Source organism: Aethalodelphis obliquidens, unplaced genomic scaffold, assembly GCF_003676395.1.
Source record: "Aethalodelphis obliquidens isolate GAN/ISIS:26980383/991018 unplaced genomic scaffold, ASM367639v1 scaffold18, whole genome shotgun sequence".
Lineage (NCBI taxonomy): Eukaryota > Metazoa > Chordata > Mammalia > Artiodactyla > Delphinidae > Aethalodelphis > Aethalodelphis obliquidens.
In genome coordinates this window covers 20,357,335-20,378,333 of record NW_020837962.1, presented here as the reverse complement: position 1 = coordinate 20,378,333, position 20,999 = coordinate 20,357,335, and the positions used below count along the sequence as shown (strand labels likewise).

General features: G+C 40.9%; 1 protein-coding gene across 1 annotated transcript in view; it reads left to right on the top strand.

Annotated features, from left to right (window-relative positions):
- The window catches only part of MACROD2 (mono-ADP ribosylhydrolase 2), a 1,989,594-nt gene that overhangs the window by 1,808,691 nt on the left and 159,904 nt on the right, over window positions 1-20,999 (top strand). The window contains exon 10 of the mRNA XM_027118154.1: window positions 6,834-6,878. Within this exon, the coding sequence (XP_026973955.1) occupies window positions 6,834-6,878 (45 nt within the window). The remainder of the gene's footprint in view (window positions 1-6,833; window positions 6,879-20,999) is intronic.

The window sequence follows — 20,999 nt, the reverse complement described above, 5'->3', positions numbered from 1 at the left end:
CTCTTTATCAGTCATTCTTCGCTTGGAATTTCTGCTTTGTCACGTTTCTCAAGAAGCCATGAGGATACCCATATCTTCCTTACTTCATGGAACTCCTAAAAAGCTTGGAGCACTTTATTTTTGCTAATAATATTTCTTTTCTCTGCAAATACAAATTGCTCCTAGAGGCCCTGGATAATGAGTTATTTAAAAGATAAGGGATGCAGAAGCAGCCTGTGGAATGAAAATCAAGCATTAAGAGAGAGGACTCGGATGCACATGAGATAAAAGCCAGAAGAAGATCATCTCAATTGTCCTGCTTGACAGACTTGCCCATATGTGTAGGTGTCCCTGAAATTTTGAGGAGGATATTGTATGATCTGTTTCAAGTACCTGTCAGTTTTTTGTCGCCCCTTGGGAGTGGAGAGGCTGCCTTAATAGCCCATGAGGGTAACTTTTTCCTTTGTAACACACTCCTTTTTCCGTGCAACCCACAGGCCTCTTTAAATCCAGAGCTAGTCTCCATCCATGTACATGTTCCTCAGCCAATCTAAGGGTCCTGGCCGTGGACCATGATAACCATGCCCTCCAGCTACATGCTAGCTGGGTGACTTCAAGCACATATATCTCATAAAGAGAATAACTGTTTCTTACTCTCAACAACCATGTGGTGTGGGCATCCCTTCCCAGCATCAGTATTGGTTAGACATCCAAGTTATCTCAGCTTGGATATAAAACGAGACAGCTACTGTTTTTGAATGATTCTCCTCTCCAGCGCACAAATAGTACTTTTTAAGATCGGCTTACATGAGCATCACCTGCAGGGCTGATTAAAACAGAGTGCTTGATCCCTCCCCCAGAATTTCTGATTCAGTAGACCTTTAGTGGGACCCAGGAGTTTGCATTTCTAACAAGTTATCCGATGATAATCATACTGCTGGTCCAGAGACCACACTTCAGGCTGAAGTTCTGTGGGATTTTGTAGTCTGTTTGTTTTCTATTCTTTTTACTTCCCCCAAAGACTGCATTAGTGATGGGAACTCTAGGCAAGTACAGGAGTAAGGCACGTCCCAAGCCATTGCAAAACATATGGTATACTTTATTTTTCAAAGAAGTGTGGGACTGTTTGTTACTGAGAAATGAGCTGCTTCTCTGAAGACAGATATCTTTAAGACAACAATCTTTCATAGTAACTCTGGCTCCCATAAAAGTTGAAGTAGATTGACGTTAAAGTAGGTTACATGCTTCCTTATGAAGGAGTTTCTGAACTGCATAAAGCTAGGTGTTACTGAAAACTGGTTATTCATGGGAAACTAGTTGTTTTTCAAACTTGTTTTTGACCAAAATAAGAACTTTAGTCATATTTGTAACTTTTGTGCAGAATTCAATAGGATAATCTGACAGAGAATGATGTACTGGATAAAAATTGTATCCATTCTGAAACTGACATCAAAGAGGCCCCTTAAGATGAAATGAAGCCTTAGTCTCTGGGTGGTCTCTGCTGAGGAAGGGAAGGGGATTTTCCGGAATTGGCATTTCTGAACACACAGAACAAGAACAGCTGATAGATTGCTCTCTATTTTGAAATGGTATCACTCTGGCTGAGAACCTTTTTTTTTTTTTAATTTATTTTTGGCTGCATTGGGTCTTCGTTGCTGCACGCGGGCTTTCTCTAGTTGCAGGGAGCAGGGGCTTCTCTTCGTTGCGGGGCGTGGACTTCTCATTGTGGTGGCTTCTCTTGTTGCGGAGCACGGGCTCTAGGCATGTGGGCTTTAGTAGTTGTGGCTCGCAGGCTCAGTAGTTGTGGCTCGTGGGCTCTAGAGCTCAGGCTAAGTAGTTGGGATGCATGGGCTTAGTTGCTCCTGCACATGTGGGATCTTCCTGCACCAGGGCTCAAACCCATGTCCCCTGCATTGGCAGGCAGATTCTTAACCACTGTGCCACCAGGGAAGTCCCTGGATGAGAGCCTTTTATTTTTGTCCTCTAATGAAGAAGTATGGTGTTTGAAGAACTGTTAAAAAGGGCAGCTCTCTGCCCATGCTCCATCCATCTCTTAATTGCTTCCCAATTTTGAGTGGCATGACTCCCCATTTCCATAGGCTATCATCTTCTTTTATACATTGTCTTTTGGTCCCTGCTTTTGTTTGAAAAAAATTCTTGCTAGAAATGTGTTGCAAAAATATGGCTCAGGTGAGCACATTATATAGAATAATGTTGAACTAAAGTGGATTTCATTAATAAGTAATGGCACTTTAGGTACTTTATGGGCCAAAGTACTCTTGCTTGATTTTAACACAAATACCAAAATATTAAGGCATTTATTTTTAGTAAATTTCTCTCATGAAAACATGTTATCACTCGAAAGATGGTATGTCATTCCTCCGCTTAAAGTTGCTTAGTTCTCAGGATGAATTTAAAATGCTTCAACCTGGTATACTAATCAAGATTCTTCATAGAAACAGAACCAATGATATGTATATGGAAAGAGATATAAGGAATTGGCTCCCACAGTTATGGAGGAGCTGATTTTAACTGTGACCATCAAGAATTACCCTTGTAACACCCCAGATCTGCAGTTGACAGGTGGAAACCCAGGAGAGCTGATGGTCTAGTTACAGTAGGAGTTTGAAGGCCTAAGAACCAGGAGGGCCAAGGGTGTAGTTTCAGTCCAAATGCCAACAGTCTTGAGACCCAGAAAGAGCCCATGTTCCACTTTGAGTTCAAAGGCACAAAACAGTCAATGTCCCAGCACAAAGGTAGTCTGGCAGAAGGAGTCCCCTCTTACTTGTGGGAGGGTCAGCCTTAACAGATTGGATGAGATACATCCATATTAGGGAGAACAATCTGCTTTACTCAGTCTACGGATTCAAATGTTCATTTCATCCAGAAACATCCTCCCAGACACTCCCAGAATAGTGTTTGGCAAATGTCTGGGCACTCCATGGTCCAGTCATGTTGATACATAAAATTAAAATTAACCGTCATATTCAGCATGGAACATGGAAGATCCTTTGATAGCTAGAACAGATCACTTTAACCATAGTTCCTCCTATAACTCTTCCCTTCAGCCATTCAGAACTAGTTTTATTTCCATAAAAGCATCTTGGCTATTCATATCCAGGTGTTTTTAGCTGCCTTTCCCTCTGCTTGAGTGCGATTACCCTTGTCTTAGTTTGAATACCCATACCCCACCCCGGAAGCAGACTTGAAACACAAATTCAAGTGGAGATCATTTATTTGAGAGAAAATATCAGGAAACACCAGCAGGGGAGTGGAGAAGCAAGGCAGGGAAGGGAAGGAAGGCAATAATGGTAAGTTTTAAGCCCATCACCACTAGACCACTGGGACTCTATCCTATGCTTCCGATTGGGGAGATTCTAGGAGACAGTGTAGAACATGCCACTTGAGAAGTAAGGGAGCTGGAGGCCTTATATGCAAATCCTGTCAGTCATTTTGTGAAAGGCTGCCCTGGGCGGGGGATGGTAATTCCATGACACAGCAATTCAGAGAAAGCCCTCAGGCAAAGATACCCAGGGACTGGTGGCTGGAGGTCAGGCTGGCAAAGCACTGAAGCGTGAAGGCACAAGGGGTGTAGGCAGGGCACCCACACCTACTGGGCACCTAGTGCAGCTTTCACTTCCCCCTAGCTAACTCCAGCTCACCCTTTGGACTCAGCTTAAGCCTCACTTCTTCTGGAAACCATCCATAGACCTCTCTGACTTAGCTGCCTCTTGTCTGTTTCCCAACAGAACTTCTCACCTGCATCAGGGAATCTGTTACTTCTTCTGATTGTTGTCTTACTTTTCTATGCCACCCACTTCATTGTGAGCTCTTTGAGGGAAGGGAGTGTCACCTTGTATCTCCAGGGCTTTGCATAGTTCTGGCACATGGTGTTGGCCAATAAATGGTTAGGCAGTAAAAGTAGTCATCATAATGACATGATAACAGTAACAGCCAGTATTTATTGATTGTTCCTTCTGTGCAAGCATTTTACATGTATTTCCAACTCTAGAAGAATGGTAATTTTATTAACCCTATTTTCCAGATGAGGAAGCTGAGGAGTAGGTTTACATAATTTGCCCAAGTTTGCCCAGCTATACATAGTTTGGCCTGGAAGTGAACCCAAGCAGTCTGAATATAGGTCCTGGATTTATTCTTAACTTCTGTATGAATAAATGAGTGAGTGAGTGAGTGAGTGAATGAATGAATGAATAATAACACCAAGTCTGATCCTTCAACACCTTGGGAACATTCTGGGGATGATGCTATCTGTACAGTCTATAAAGTTCAAATATCAACTCTGATGTCACATTTCTGAGAACCCTTCCCAGTAGCCTTGACTGGAAGCATCTGTCCCTCCTCTGGTACCTTTTGTAATGGCACTGACTATTCCCTACCATATGTTCAAATTTCTCTGTGTGTCTTAGTTTCCTTACTATTGATAAGTTACTAGATAAGTTTCTACTTAAGTGTCTGATTCATCTTTGTATTTTCTGTTTCCCCAAGCACCAAGCCTTGCACCTACTAAGCTACCAATGAGTGTGTTTGTTAGAAGGACAAATGGACACCTGGGGGACAATCAGAGAGATCTTTGACGTTTCCTTTATTTTCCCCTAGAAACTGTACAGACTCTTTTCCATCCCACTCTGAGATTCCAGAGAGTCTGTTGTCATGGAGATGGTTCTAGATATTTTAGTCGGTTCTGGAAAATAAAATTCTGTTTAAATATATTAAGTTCAGAAAAGAATCTGTGAAGATTTTACTTTGTAGCATTTACATAATCATTTGGTTAGAAATCACATTTCTAAGAAATAGCTATTCTTCCTCTTAAAATTATATTCATAGAAAGAATGAAAGAAAGAAATATGCAGAAAATCACTAATGTTTCTAACAGTCTGAATGGAAGAAAATTTACTTCTTTAAAATTTAACTGTGACCATCAAGAATTACCCTTGTAACACGTCAAATTAAAGGCATTTTCCATTCCTACTAGTATATTGCTAATCGTCATTAATAATTAATACTTAGAAGAGTGCCATATTGAATAAATTTGGCTAGGAAGTTGCAAATCTTTACTGAGTCCTTATCGTTTACAGACTGTCTTCTAGATACATGCTGTCCTAATATGTAAGAGACACTTAGAAATATAAACATAAGAATTCTCCAATTTGACTAATAAAAAATCAGAGAAAAGTAAAAAACAAAGCAAAACAAAAAAAGTCAGAAATTTAATTCAGCAGAAATTTCTTTATTGATTCTACTGTGTAATCAATTGCATTAGGTGCCAGGGAATACAAAGGAACATAAGACATAAGCTTTATCTTTGAAGAATTTATGACCTAGAAATGGGTCTATGGAAGACATGTAGGTTAACAAGTAACAAGACTGTGGGATTTGATGGTAATAATAGCTATTATTTAGCACTTAATGATGTTTCAGTAGTTGTCCTAGTGCTTTATGTGGTATTATCTAATTTAATCCTTATAACACCTCTCTGTGGGAGGCACTGTTATTATCCCACTTTACAGCTGATGAACTTGAAACTCAGGAATATTAGGTAATTTCTCCAAGATCAGACACCTAGTAAATGAGTGGATATAGGGGCCAGTATGCAGATCTAAGCCTAAAGGTCCTTAAAGTCCATACTCAGAAGGCAATAAAAATAAGGTACCAAAGAGGACACTATTCAATCACACTTGGGTGGAGCAGATGTTATGCTGCCTCAGCTTGGCCTGGAAGGATGAGTGTGAGTAGAGGTGGAGAAAAGCATTACTTCCAGGACTGAGGCAAGTAGGGGAAGCTAAAGGAAACCTTAAAAAATTGGGAAAAAGGTCAAGTGTTGTCATGTGTGTAGGTGGCAGCATGAATGGAACAGGGGTGGTGAAACTGAGAAAGGTGTTCGGAACCAGATCTTGTTGACCTTGAGTGTTACCCCAAAGAGTCTAGACTTTTCTCATTAGACAAGAGAAGAGTCACTGAATGGTTGTGAACAAGATCAGAATTGTATTTCAAGATTGATTTGGCAGCTATGTGTCAAAGGAATTGGTGTCAGAAGTGGGAAGAAGAAAAGGGCAATTGGGAAACCACAAAACAGAGAAGGTGAATGGCATTGAGAGCTGGAATTTGGATTGTAATAATGTGAGCAGAGAAGAAGAAACATGGAAATAGGGCAGGATTTGGCACCTCCTAGATGTGAGGAACACTTAAGGAGAAGAGATGATAACACATATTAGTTCAAAAAGCAAATACGTCATTCAGCAGGCAGAGGAAGTACACATCTGTGTCCAGTTAAAGGGACCTACAATAGGAGATGAGATGAGGGGAGTTAAATGGGGATGGAGCAACTGGTGGGAGCATGTGAAAGCACATGGTTAAAGGTGTGGATTTGCATGTGTAGCAAACAAGCACTTTTTCTGGTGTAATGCAGGGGTTGGACATTCTGTCAGCCTACAACCAGATAGTGATGCCTGCATTTTCTCAGAAACTTGAGGTGAGCATACATACCTTTAATAAATGCAGAAAATGTGGCATTTAAAATCTGTGATTTTAATATTTTTAGGAATTAAAATGACCGAAGTGACCATATATCACTTTGATAAATAAAACAAATTATTTCATATATAGTTTATTATAAATATGTAATAACTTTTAAAGGAAATGTAAACCCTAGGTGTTAAATTGTGCTCTAATGTGTACACTTTCTTCTTAATTTAGCCTGATACTATAAGACAGTAGAAAGGCATAATTTAACACTCTCTTTTCTACTGTTTTCTTCAATTTTTTATTAGTCAAATTGGAGAATTCTGGTGTTTCTAGCTTTCATAAGAGTTTTTCTTTGTTTTATTTTTTAATAGATGATAATAATGAAGAAGAAGACATTGACATGAAAGAAGATTCAGGTATTAAATTTATAATTTTATTCTTACAGGATAGGCAAGGATCATTTTGTTGTTTATGTATACCTCATATTTTCCAAAGAAAGACAAAATAAGGTTAATAAAATAGAAATGTACACTCAAGGTTATAAACTAAGGAAATGTTATTATAAAATAACAGCTAATGCAGTTATGGTATTTAAACATTAAACTTGAATTTGAGCTTCCTGATAGCTAAGGTAAAAATGGAACATGATGTTGTAGTTAATAGAGGTGTGTAACAAATCACCCCCAAAACTTAGTGTCTAAAACACCCACTTACATGCTGAACTATTCTATGGGTCAGGAATTCAGACCAAACACAGCAGGGGTGATTTGATAATACTACTCCACACTGAGGCCTCAACAGGAAGACTTAGCAGCTGGGGGTTAGAATCATCTGAAGATTTGTTCACTCATATGTCTGGCTGGTGATTGACAGGGCTGTTAGCTGAGACCTAAATTGGGGCAGTTTTCTGAACCACCTGTGCATGGCCTCCTCCTGTGACCTGGGCTTCCTCCCAGCAGCCAGCTTCCTTTTGTTTTTTTCTAGAGAGAGTGAGCAAGCCAGACGCATATCCCTTTTAAGACTCATCCTCAAGAATCCCATATAATTACTTCCACCAAACTCTTTTCTTTGGAGTGGTTATTCACAAGCCCACCCAGGCTCAGAGGAGGAGAGAATAGATTCAGTTTCCTGATGGGGAGCAGTGAGGTTCTACACAGCAGGCAGGACCTGAAAAATGGCTGAGGCCATCTTTGGAAAATGCATTCTCTACATATGATGTATTGCTCTCGTTATCAGAAAGTGAGATACATGCCTACTCCTCAAAAACAACCAGTGTTTGGTGAGAGAAATCTAGTGGTTAACAGCATTGGCTCTGGCCTGAGATCAATATGAACTTGGTAGCGAATGCATGAAGCAATAGGCCTGGATTCAATCCTAGCTCTTCCACTGAATGAATTAGAGTTTTCTGTATAAGCCTCAGTTTACACTTTGGGGGGCAATAACTGTTACCGTACATTCTTGTTTTGGGGACTAAATGAGATATCATACCTGAAATGTTCCTTGGACCATAGTAAACGCTCAGTGGATGATTGCTTTTCTCACTCAGTATATCGGACAGATATTAGAAGGCATAGGGCTTAATTCTCTGGGATGAGAGCCCCGTGTTTCTCATTTTGGCAATCACACTGCTCTAGACATGAAATGGAGCCAGTTTTCAAAACTGAAATAGATCTCTTAGAGGCCCTAATTTTGTGTGACATCCTGTTGCTGCCAGAACTCCTTACAAATCACTGACAACCTGGGTCGGAGCAACTCCACAAACAGGGAGCTCTTTAAACTGTGAGGCAGACAGTCTCGTTGGGCAAGGTTTGGTTAAGATCGTCCTTTTCCTTGTGAAGTTACATCTCTCCCTCACCTGACCTCCCACTGTCTTCATGAAGGAGTAGCATCAGTTCCTTTCCTTCATAACAGTTCACTGGAACAGTGACTGTAGCTTCTACCCACTCTTGTTCCTGTGGTCTCCCCAGGACCATGGACTCAGAGGGCATGAGAAGCAGACGGAGGATCTCAAAGTCAGGAGCAGGAATGCAAGAGGTAGAATAGGGACTATACAGCAGCTCTGGGTTCCCTACCTGTATCCCCTTGGCTCTCACTGTTGTTGTATAATACCAACAGCTTTCTAAGGAAAGTTCTTGTGACTTTCAGCTGAGTGCTTGTCTCTGTTCATGAAAGAAAACTCAAAGTACCGGGGGGTTAATTTCTCTGGAGCAGACCTCAGCCAAGGTTGGCCGACAGTTGGTTGATCCAGCCAACCTCTTGCAGGACACATCTGAGGCATGTGCTAGACCGGTGCTGCCCAGTAGAAATACAACGGCAGCCTCAACTGTGAGCCTGATATATAATTTCATATTTTCTAGTAGTCACATTGAAAAAGGTAAAAAGAAAACAAGTGAAATTAACTTAATATTTCATGTAATAGAATATATCAAAAATATTATCATTTCAACATATAATCAATATAAAAATTATATTAGTCAGATATTTTACATTCTTTATTTTTCCATACTAAGTTTTTGAAATTTGTGTGGATTTCACACTCACATTCCAAATCAGACTCTTCACATTTCAAGTATCATTGGCAAAATGTAGTATTGGACAGCGGGATTCTGTACCATCGCCCAGAGGCTCCCAGCAGTATTGAGCCCTGATTGTCCACAGCAGAACTTTCTCATTAACACACTAACTGGTTGTCCTCCCTTTCCAGTCTTACTTCCCTACTCCCCTCTGGTGCTTCCTGGGGTAATCTCTCAAATTAAGTACTTGCACTCAAACCTTTCTCTCAGTGTCTTTTTCTGAGAAAATTCAACATAAAACAAGGGCTCCGCTTGCCTTTTGTAACACATAAAGCCCAAGGCAAACTTTCAATTAAAATATCCATTCCTGTACTTAGGTAGGATATCTTATTATTTAAAAGAACCATAGGTTGAAAAAAGACTTTAAGCGGTCACCCTATGTTAGATTCCATGCATTTAATATTAATGCTTGCATTTCATGTGTATGAATGTATCCTGCTCATGTGAGGTATCCCTGGAATATCCTTCAGTCATGGGGAGCACTGCCCTTTCAGCCAGACAGTTTAAGGAGCTTATCTTGCTAAGGATCTTTGCCTGAAGTGACATAAGTACACATTTCTAGGCAAAGGGGGTTGACTTCTTAATGAGGTGCAGCTAGCTATCCGAACCACTGAGTGAGTTCAAGGAAATCATTATTAATGCTAATGCAGAGCCCACAAGGTTGGAGTCAGCATTTGAGGTTTGGGGGCCTTAAGTGGGTCATTATTTCTGATTTTAGTCCCACCAAGTGTCCTGGGGGTTTTGTCTCCAGCAGCTGGATTCAGCTGTTCGTGTCACACTGAATGGCCCAAGGATGCTAAGTCACTCAGGCAGAATGGGCTTGGGAAGCTGCTCTCCATTCCCAGTATCTGAGTGCTGAAATCATGGGGGACTGTGTGCAAAACGGGTCCATGGAGGCCCAGCTGGCCTTGCTGAATATTGGCGAGCAGGCTGTCCGTTCAGTCTCACGCTCAGGTGTGCTGGTCTCTGAGAAGGGTCTGACTGAGCCTCCGAAGACCATGAACTGCTGGCCTTCCCTCTGCCCTGCATCACCTCTTCTTCTCATACAAGTAGAAACGCTGGAAGAATTTGTAAGAATACCGTTGATGCTAGCGAAGGGCTGCTTGGGTGAATCAGCCAGCCAGCATATGCTAGTGAATGATAGTGGATTATAATTTGGATATCAAAAACCAGTGAGGTGCTGGGAAACGTACTCTCTGGGTGGGGGGGAGCCCCAATTTGAAGAGTTTTCAGATTCCTTGGTATAAATATGCCTACCATGGTATTGTTCAAGCTGCCAAGCATGAGTCCAATGAATGTAGGAGTGGAGGAGAGAGAGATCCAACCAGCTGGGGCAGGCTGGCTCCCATCAGCCCCAGCACATCTCTGCCGAGCCAGGTTTTGAGTGTGTACCTTGTGCCGATCACTCCACATACATGAGCTCACGTAAGATATGCACCAGCTCTAAGAGACGGGGACTGTTATGATCCAAGGCTTAGGGGGGATTAGTTCCTTGGTTATATAGTAGAGACAGAATCCCAGTATCTAGATCTAACCCGAAAGCTCACATTCTTAACCCTTGTGCTCCTGTCTCTAGGCTCTAGTAGTAAGGAGAAGCAAAAGCATATCAAATGGTATCAGATAAGGTCATCCTAAGGAGAGGCTCTGCCCCCATGGGAGGTGGTGGAAGCCGCCTGACTTAAATGCCTAGGATCCTTTTTAAGTCCTTTAATTACTTAAGCCGAGCATAGAAAATGTTTCCCTATGTCCTTTCATTTCCAAGACCATGCACTCTTGAAATGGACCCCAACCTGAGCCCCAGGGGCAGAAAATCAGCAGCCACCTATGGCAGGTCAGCCACCTAGGAGCCCGGAGCACTGTTGAGCTCCTCAGGGAGCAAAGACATGCGCATAACAACACCCCAGCATTCCAGCCTCTGCCAGAAATAGAGGCAACAGAGACAGTATGATACAATGTCAAGGAGAAGCATGGGGTGCTATTGAGGAATGTTCCTCTAGCTTCCCCCAGGCCAAGAGGGAGAGTAGAAACATGGGCCCAGAGGCCATATGTAGCAGTGACTTTCATTTAAGTGTCTCCATGGGTGTTATGAAATGATACTATACTATGTCATAGACGACTGCTCATAATTAACATGTATCCGTGCCCACTGACCACCCCAGGAGTGCCCTACGACTTCTTCAGAAAGGAAGCACTTGTACTTTGGGGGCATGTAAATAGCTCAAAATGTGGGCAAATAGATGTCTTTTTAAACCTCACCCATTCCCCCAAGAATTCCCATTCAGGTGGGAAATCAAGCATTCAGAATTTAGTTCTCAAAAACTCACTTTCAGGAAATGCTGGTTTGGAGTTGAACTCCCAGCAATGGAAACTCTCCTCTTGGTCCCAGTTGCAGATGATGCATTTCAGGGGATGGAAGGGTTAGCGTCTTCTCCCAGAGATATTGCAAGCGTTACTCTGCTCATTTTATGAATCCCTTTGAACCCAGCATCTGTGCTCAGTGAGCTGTTCCAAGCATCTCATTTCTGTTTTTGCTGAACCTATTCCGAAGGTTCAGTATCCATCTCGCACCTGGTGACAGAAAGCTGAGGGAGTTGCTAATGTAGTCGCTGGCAACATTTTTCACCCTGGTCGTGGTAATGACCTGGGATGTGACTGCCTTGCAACCACAGAAAGCCTAACGCTAGTGCCCAAAAACCTTTGTAGTCCATAATGCCAAAGTTTTTAATAGCACATCTATCAAACGCATTTGTTTTGTTCTGTTCTTTTTATAATAAATGGGAAAAGAAAAATGAGTCGCCATAACTCTGTAGTGTAGTTATAGAATCCTGGAGTAGGTAACAGCTGCTAAAATGGTGAGAATTACGCACAAGCCCCATTATATCTTGGCCTTAAAGAAAGGCCTGGGTGAAGGGGATATAAAACAGAATTTGAAATGAAATTCTCAAGGCACTGCCAGATACCAGTGACACAAGAGAGATTACGGAAGACAAATGCCCTTTCTCATGGAACTTATATTCTCAGAGTAGGGGGTGTTTGAGAAGGGAGACATACATTAAAGAAATAAACAAGGGGACAAGATAATTTCAGATACACCAGATGATGTGTTTGCGAGAGATTTTCCTTGCAAGGACCCGTCACATTAAGTAGTCAGGGAAGGCCTTTCTTGGGAGCTGAATTTAATCTGAGATTAAAAGATGGGAAGGAGGTAGATATATGAATGAATATACGTGTCAGGGGAAAGGCAGAGCAGCAGGTATAAAGTTCCTGAGGCAGGAACCAGCCTAGAACTGATTGAAGAAATGATTGAAGGGAGTTAATAAATCTGAAGCCAAAGAGCAAGTGGGAGATGAGGCTAGTGTGGTAGGTGGAGCCCAAGTGACACGTTGTCCTGGACCATGGAATTGGATTTGGATCTTATTCTAAGAGCAATGGTTTTTAAACAAACAAGCAAGCAATGTGATATGGTTTATGTTTAAAAGATAACTCTGGCTGCTACATGGAGAATAGATTGTAGGGAGATTAGAAAGCTAGAAGTTAGAATTCAGGTTGTTGTAGTAACCCAGGTAAGAGATGCTGCTGGTTTAGACTAGGACGCTGATTGCAAAGAATGAGCACAGTAGAGGAATATGGGATCTATTTTGGTGCAGAGCTAATAGGACTTATTATGGTGGGATTGCTTTATAGGAAAAGTAATTGAAGAGAAATATGAAGGATATCTCGGTTTTTGGTTTGAATTCCTGGGTAGATAAGTCATACCATCCCTTGAGATGTGGAATACTATAGAGAGAACAGGCTTGCAGACATCAAGAGTATCGTTCTGGCTGTGTTGTTTGAAATGCCTAATGGGATTATTTACATAAGTTTGAAATGCCTGATGGGAGCTGAGTAAAGGGGAATCGTTAGAGAAAAGTGGGGTTCAGGTAAATCCCAGCCCTGAAAGGACAACGGGGAGGTGGTTGTTACAGGGCCCAGAAGACAGAGAGGGCTGTGAGGAGAAGGTCAGCTGACAGGAGCTGTGACCTTAGATTGAGGGAGACAATCAGCCCTTGAAGACTACTGGTAGCCTAGGAAATAAATGCCCTGGGCTCCCCATTGGCTGGATCTAACAGGAAGCCAGTGAGCTGGGGAGTTCATTGGTGCGGTCCATAGAGAACAGTCTCCCAGAGCACAGGGGGCTGGGGATGGGGGGTGAAGGGTGGAAAGTGGATCTGAAAGGGCAAACAGAAGACATCCAGTCCAAATGCAAAGTAAGATGCCACATGGGCCATTGAAGGCATAAGCTTTGAGAAGTGGAAAGACCAGGACTGGAGATATAAATTAATGCCTAACAAAGTATCCGATACCCAAATGGGATGAATTCAGTGATAGTTTTCCTAAAAAGTGTCTTCAGAATTTATATTACTAGCCTTCTTGGATAGACTTGGTTGGGGGACCATTGAGAAGAGTGGGAAGGATAATAATTTAATCGGGGACATATAGAAGTTTTTTAGACTCTGGATTACTAAAGAAATCTGTTCGATAGAAGGAGATAATTTCAAGCCCCACTGTAACCCCCCAAAATGAGATGACTTTACAGCTCGTCTAGCCCTACTTTGAGGGCTAAAATGAAATTACACAATGGCAACTGTCAATCAAGCCATGAAGGTTTAAATCAAACTCTCCTGGAGAAAAACGTAATAATAATTTGGGGTTGCTGTGTGGAAAATGTTTTAATTTAAAAAAAAGCACTTAAGATTTCACATTTGTGTGACTCATTAATAATGGCAATAAAAAAAGTGTTTATGCTTAAGCTCTAAGTATAAGTCCATGTTCATTGGAGAAGCACAGGTCTTTGCCAAAGTTTAGCTCGGCCATAAGACAGATAAACCTGCATTTAAGCTTCACTGTATGTGTGGGTTTAGTAAAAAAAATATATGTATTATTAAACATCAGCATAATTTTGAACCCCTACCGGTAAATATTTAAATAAAAACGTAGTAAATTTTTGTGCTTCCAGAGGGGTTAGAGCCAAAAGACCGCTCTCCACCCCACAAGAAGAGCAAAGCAAAGAAGCCAGAAGGTTCCAGGGACGCTAGCAAGGGTAAGTCCAGCTCTTCCTTTCTTAAAAAAAAAGCTTCCATGAAAAGAAACTTCTGTTTAACTTTTCAATTTTGTGGATGCTCTCATATTCAGATATTTCTAAGGGTTCAAGCATCCCCGGGCACGTCTTTCTCCTTTCTTAGTACGTTTACTCTCCCCTGAATATGAGGATGAAATAGTAGATTCAGGTTTAGTTTGTTAAGGGAAAAACCAAATGTAAAAAAATCGTTTTCTCAGTGTGACGTATCTTTCGTTCCTACAAAGTGTGAAGTTGTGGGTAGTGCTTACCAGTTAGGTGCTCTGAAATCAGGCAAGGGTGAAGGTCCAGATCTGTGTGTGACGAGTTGCATGGTAGCTATTGTCTTATTGGATCATTTGTTTTTCTCATGAACACATTCTGAGTCCAGAAGCCTCAGGAGTGGGAGATGGAGATGCTTCCTGTCCTTAGTGTTCTTCTCTCCTTTCTAGAAGCCAATGTATGTTTGCATTTATGCATTGAATGGGCATGCCCAACTGGGCTCAGTTTTATGAAGAAACGACACGCCCTCTCTCTTACTTAAAACACGAGTACACTTATAAGATACGCAAGTTTTTCATTTAAAATGGTATCTTTAGGTATTTTGTAAAGTGATCCTCTAACCTAATGGTATGCATGAACTTCTAACAGTGGAACATAGTTATGCCTCTACTTTCTTGCCTGGAGCCATGCTTCATCCACTGTGAGATGGCGAGTACAATAATACTGATGGTGTCTGCCTGGGTCTTTGGGAAAGAAGATGCCAAGATGAAGTAGAAGGGCAAGAAAGTACTGGGTGAAAGGGGAAGAGCAGACGAGGGAGCAGTAGGTGAAGGAGAGAAGGAAGGAAGGCAGATGCGCTGGAAGAGCCTCCGTCTGCAAATTAGTCTGAGTCTGGGGAAGCCCAGGCAAGGACTGGATAAAAGGGCTTTTGCATTGGGCAGGAATGTCTGGGCTGCAGGGTCCCCTCCCCCCTGAGGGCTCTCTGGCTGCAAGTGGCTTGGGGAGAAAGTGACAGGAACACAATACTGCCTTGAATCCCCAAAGTGTGGCCGCTGCTTGCTGTCAGCCAACTTGACTCCCAGCATCAGGTTGTCTCTTGAAAGGAGACCTTGAGCACCTCACCTCCATGACTGCACAGCCTCTGTGTGCGTGACGGGTTCTAAGTAAGTCATGACACTCTTCTCCCTCATCCGGGCTCAGAACCAATTGAGGAGGCAAAGCTGTAAGAAAGTTGAAGTCAAAAATATTAGCTTCGTTACTAATGAGGTTAGACCAGAGCTCTGGTTATGCTGCCCCCAGATGGGCTCCCTAATGCTGGGTTTCACTCCTGAATATGAAAGACTCTGCCCCCTTAGAAGCAAGTACCACTGTCCTTGGTATCCTCGACTGCCTGGATAGAGGCTGCCCTGGTGAGAATAAGCTAGGACATGTCCTCTCTGCAGGCAGGTGGATCTGAGAGAGACACACCACGGGGCTGTTTCTTCTCCCAGGCTCGCCCTAGGTGAGGGGGTGTGGAGACAGGCGTGGCAGTAAACGTCCTCTGCCCTCTGGGTGAGGTGCAAGGGATAAACAGTAGAAATAGTCTATGTAAAGTGCCTGGCACGGGTCTGCTTTCCATTAGTGATGGCTATTCCATTATAATTACTATCATAATCAGGACCATGATAGGGTACACATTGTCCTAAGTCACTGAAATGTGCTGGAAAGTTTAGAATCATTCAGAGAACACTTAGAACCATGGAGAAGGGCAGCAGCTCTCTCATTGGCCGGAGGGGGTTTGTTAGGATCTGATTGGGAGACTAGTCAGGGTTCCACCTCCTACTAGAATTAGATCATTTCCTGGGCAGTCTCTTAAGACCATGATTGGGAAATGGATTAGGGGCAAAACAACAATTGCCCTTTCCCTGGAGAGGCTCCACCTCACTGAGTGGTTCCCATCACATGTGTGACCCACATCAAAGGTTGTTTTCCAGAGCCTGAGGCTGCTGTCATTTCCAAGTGTCACATGGGAGGTGGTGCACATACAGTGCAGCAGTTCTGTCACTTAATTAACAAGGGAATTCTTCTGAGTTATTCCTTCAAATGTGTGAAAACTTCATTATTTCCTAAATAATTTGCTTTGTTTAGGAAACCCATCTCATAATCCTAATATGACTAAATACTATGTCTTCACCTCACCCAAATATGTCATCCCAGAATCTGCTCTGAGTCACAGAAGTGCCCTGACTGTGGGTTTGTTACCAGGGGCATTTGGTCTGTGGCATCATGGGGAAATGTAAATGTTAGTCACGCTACAGAAACGTGGGGATTGCGTCTTTGTTCCTAAGATGACTTCCAAGATAAGAAAGTAAAAGCTGCTGGGAAAGGAGTGAGAAAGGGAGCAGAATCTGACATGCCAGTGGTAGATGACGGCATGATAGAGGACTCGTTATTTATCAGTATTTTGACAAAATAAACCATGTCCTGTATTCAGGTGTTGTATTGTTGCATATGTCTCACTTCCTCTTATGATTCAAAGAGTTCCAATCATTCTTTCCTACTGGATATGCAAATGGATTAGTGTATCACTGGATAGAAGGGGAACGTGGGTCATGACCCTTCTCTGCAGTCTTCCTACTTTAGAGTTATCAGTCCTTTTCCAACTTGGTCATCTCTCTAATATGTTTTAGTAAGAGAAACTTCTGGTATTTTTATTTAGAGATCACTCAGCCTAAATCCCCATCACTTGGCCTCATCTCACTTCTCTCCTACCTTTGGTTTCCCTGCCCTGCTTCCAACACTTACAGGTACTACTGATCACCTCAGCTCACCCTGTAATATACATTCTCAGACAGCGTCATGGAGAGTGGAGTTGGAACACAAATTCACTTGGGTTTTGCAGCATATATAACCATAATAGCTGTATTTTGATCCAGAAGAAGAATCTTGAGAGCATATGGTCAAATTTTCTCATTCTACAGAGCCGTTTTTAAAATAAGCTGCAAACAGTTCTTTAACTTGCCCAAGTCTATGCAGTTTATTAATGTTTTAATAATTTTTTAATGTTTTAATAATAATTTTTAATAATTTTTTTTTTTTCTGGAAACAACACAGCTTCTCTAATCTTTTTCCCTTTCTTCTGGAAATTAGAACTCGTTTTGTTGAAGGAGGAAATGTTGCCATCATTACAGCTTTGAGTGAAAGCAAATATTATAAATATTTAAGTATTTAACTTTAAATATTTAAATATGTAACTAAAGTATTGAACATCAAATTTTAAAAACCAAACAGTTTCTAAGATTATTTGCATTTTTTATACTGTGGACTTTTGGATATAGAGTTCTGTTTTCATTATTTTCATTGAAATTTCATGGACCACAGTATACTTTGATTTGACCCGCTGCAATGCAATGCCAATAATGAAATGATTAGCAATTTCAGACCACTAACTGTTTGTCTGGCATGTGATAGAAATGGTAATTCTATCCATAAACCACCACATCATAGGCATAATTGTTTGAAAAAAGCCTGATTAATACCCATTCCACCAACTGCAGCTCCCAATAATTTAAACCAGTTTTATCTCTTACAAAATATTTAATTGAAAGAATATCATTACAGAATCCTAGCACCTTTCATAAAACATGCTTTTCTCAATCTCTTTCCTCTATCCTTCACAAGTAGATCCTCTAGAAGTTCCATTAGTGAAGTCTCTCAGGCTTTGTCTGAAAAGATGTTATTTTCCTTTTTTTTTTTTAAGGTGGTTTGGCTGAGTAAAAATTCAGGGTTGATGGTTATTTTCTTGCAACATTTTAAAGATATTGTCCCACAGTCCTATCGATCCTATAGTTATTAAGAAGTAATCTCAGTCCAATTATTGTATATCGTTAGGTTATCTGTCTTTTCTTTCCAGCTGTCTTGATAGTCTATTCTTTATCTTCGGTGTTCCTCAGTTTCACTGTGGTATACCTCAGTGTGGGTTTCTCTTTATCCTCCTTAGGATTTGCTGTGCTTCTTGGACACGAACATGGGCATCTTTCATTAGTTCTGACAGTTTTTCACCTATTACCTCAACAAATGTTAGTTCTACACTACCTTCTATTCTTTCTTTGTCCTTCATGACTCTTAACCTACATTGCATTTTTTTTTTCTGTGCCACTATCTCTTTGATGGTTTCTTTTTCCAAGTTTATCATTCAGTTTGCTAATTTCTATTCAACTTTCTTCAATCTGATGTTTAACTCTTTGCTGAGTTTCTTATTTCAGTTATTATAGTTTTCATTTTTGTAAGTTTTATTTGGTTCTTTTTCAGATATACCTAGTCACTCTTTATTTAATTAACACATAAAATATCTTAAAAATCTGTATCTGAAATTTCAATGTCTCCACTCTGTATAAATCAAAATTCTGCAGTTTATTTTTTCTGCAGATTCATGCTTGTAGTTATTTCCTTGTGTGTTTTGCCTTCTTTATTGCCATGTTCATTGGATTTTTATTTGTGGGAATTTTTTTAAGTTGGATTAAAAGCTTATTTATTTATATTTTGTTTTCTGAAATACTTGAAGATACTGCCAATTTAGGAATCCCTTAAACTACATATTTGGCTTAAAGTTTTATTTCTTGTTTTGTTTGCTGTTTGTCCTTAAGCCCACATTAGTGCACGTATAAGATTAGGAAATCTCAACAGATACTTTTATCTTCCTTTTTTCCTTCTCCAGCCAATGCTAAGCTGAGATAGGCAAATTCCCCACTATTTTCAGAACCAAAGCACTGCCCCTCTGCACCTCACATGTGTGGCATTCAATTCAAATTCTGGCTAGAGTTTCTCAATGATTATTCCTGTATCTATCACCAGCATCACCTGGGAACTTGTCAGAACTACAAATTCTAGGGCCCCATCCCAGACCTACTGAATCAGAAACTCTGATGTAGGATCCAGGAATCTGTGTTTTTAAAAGCCCACCCGGTATTCAGATGCATGCTCAAAGCTGAGAACCACGGTTCTAGGGTCTAGACCATCTGAGATTGGCAGACGCCTCAAAGCAAACAGTAATTTCAGTGCTTGCTTAGAAATCTTGATTCAATATCATTTGTCATTTCTGGCTTCTTAGAAGTTCATTATAAAAGCACCAGCTCAGCCATGTATTCCAGAATCAGATGGATCGGTAAGGCGATAAGTAGATTAGAAGACGATTGATAGATAGATAGATAGATAGAGAAAGAATACATAGATGGTAGATAGTATATGCATACAAATATACATATAAAATACATATCTACATAACTATGTGTGTGTGTACGTACATATCTACATATATAATACATAGTCTAGAAAGATATACATATCAAAATGACCTCAGGAATTATCTTGGAGGAGTGGAGAAGGGACGGGGCAGACTTTGGAGAGTTTAATATTCAACTTTCTAAATTTATGTGTAATTGAAATATATATATATCAAGATTTATTTTATACTTATAAAAAACATTTTCATTAAAAACTAAAGAGACTTTATGCCTCTAAGATTCAGTAGCAAGTTTAGAACAGTAATTTTCTCCATACATTCATCTCCAAAGCCTTCAGTGGTTTTTGGTAATGAATGCTATTTTTTCCATCATATTTTTACAGAAAGCACTAGCGCTTTGACTCTCGCTGTACAACTGCCTCTACATAGAATATTCAACAAGCCTGCATGTGACACTCATTCCTCAGGAACCCGAGCCCTTGCAAAGCTAAATCAGGCAGTCCTATACTGCACTTTAAAATATTAATGATCTCTTTTGTCAGACGAAATTATATGTGGAAACATTTTGGAAACTAGGAAGCACTATACAAGTTGGAAGGATCTAATGTTGCTATTAGAAGTATTATTATTGTTTTTACTAAAATAAATTTTTCTGAATACATGAACCATGGGTGGAATGCACTTCGTATTTCCTGAGAGGCAGAATTTTCTCTCTGCCCTCTTATTTTCTCTGCATATTAAAGTATTACGTGACAAACTGTTTTGTGAGTGGCTGGACGGAAGAGACATTCTCTCTTTCAGGATGCCATGCAGCACTTCATGCATTATATTCATAAACATGATCTTTAATTTAATTTTTTTGACAAGTGCAGTGAAGGGTGAAATCAGGCAGTCATAATTTTGACTTTGCCGTCACTCAAACAAGCTTAGTGATTGACCAGCTTTCAAAAAATAAAAAATAAAAAAACAGGAATGAGGAAAAGCAGCTTTCTCATGACGAAAAGCTTTGTTTTATCCTCTAGACCTTAAAATGCCAAGAACTGAAGCAAAATGTACATTTCCACGGTGAAAATCAGAATACAAGAAAAGCCTGTGTCGCCCTCTTGCTTTCATTCTTCTCTTACCTTCTGCTTGATTCGGGGCCACTCTGAGCTATCCCCCTGCTACAGATTAGGAGAAGGACCCAAGAGTCTATTTCATTTTTAGTGGTGCTCTCCGCATTCACACATTAAACCGAGCTTTGGTTAGGACCGTGGAGTCCTATTTCAGAGTCAGCCCTAGGATTCTGAATGGGGCTTAGAGAATGTGTGTACTGAGGTATCTTCCACAGTGAGAAGGGCTGAACATACCTGCAGAGCAACCGTAGGTCCTGGGGGACCCAGGATGACCCTGTTTGTGCCCGTTGTCCTTGGCATGTTATCAGCGATGTTCCCTTTTACTCTTGGAGGTGCCCTGGCTTGGGTGACAACATATGTGCACTCCTACCCATAGAGAAAAAATTCAACACGAGGGTGGACAGAGCCCTCAGGGTCCATGTTCTGCTTCCTACTTGGGCAGTTTTTCTAACCTAAAAGTCAGTTTCCTCATATTAAATGGAGGGTGAAAACCTACCTTGTGGGACTGTGTGGGGAGATTTAAACAAGGT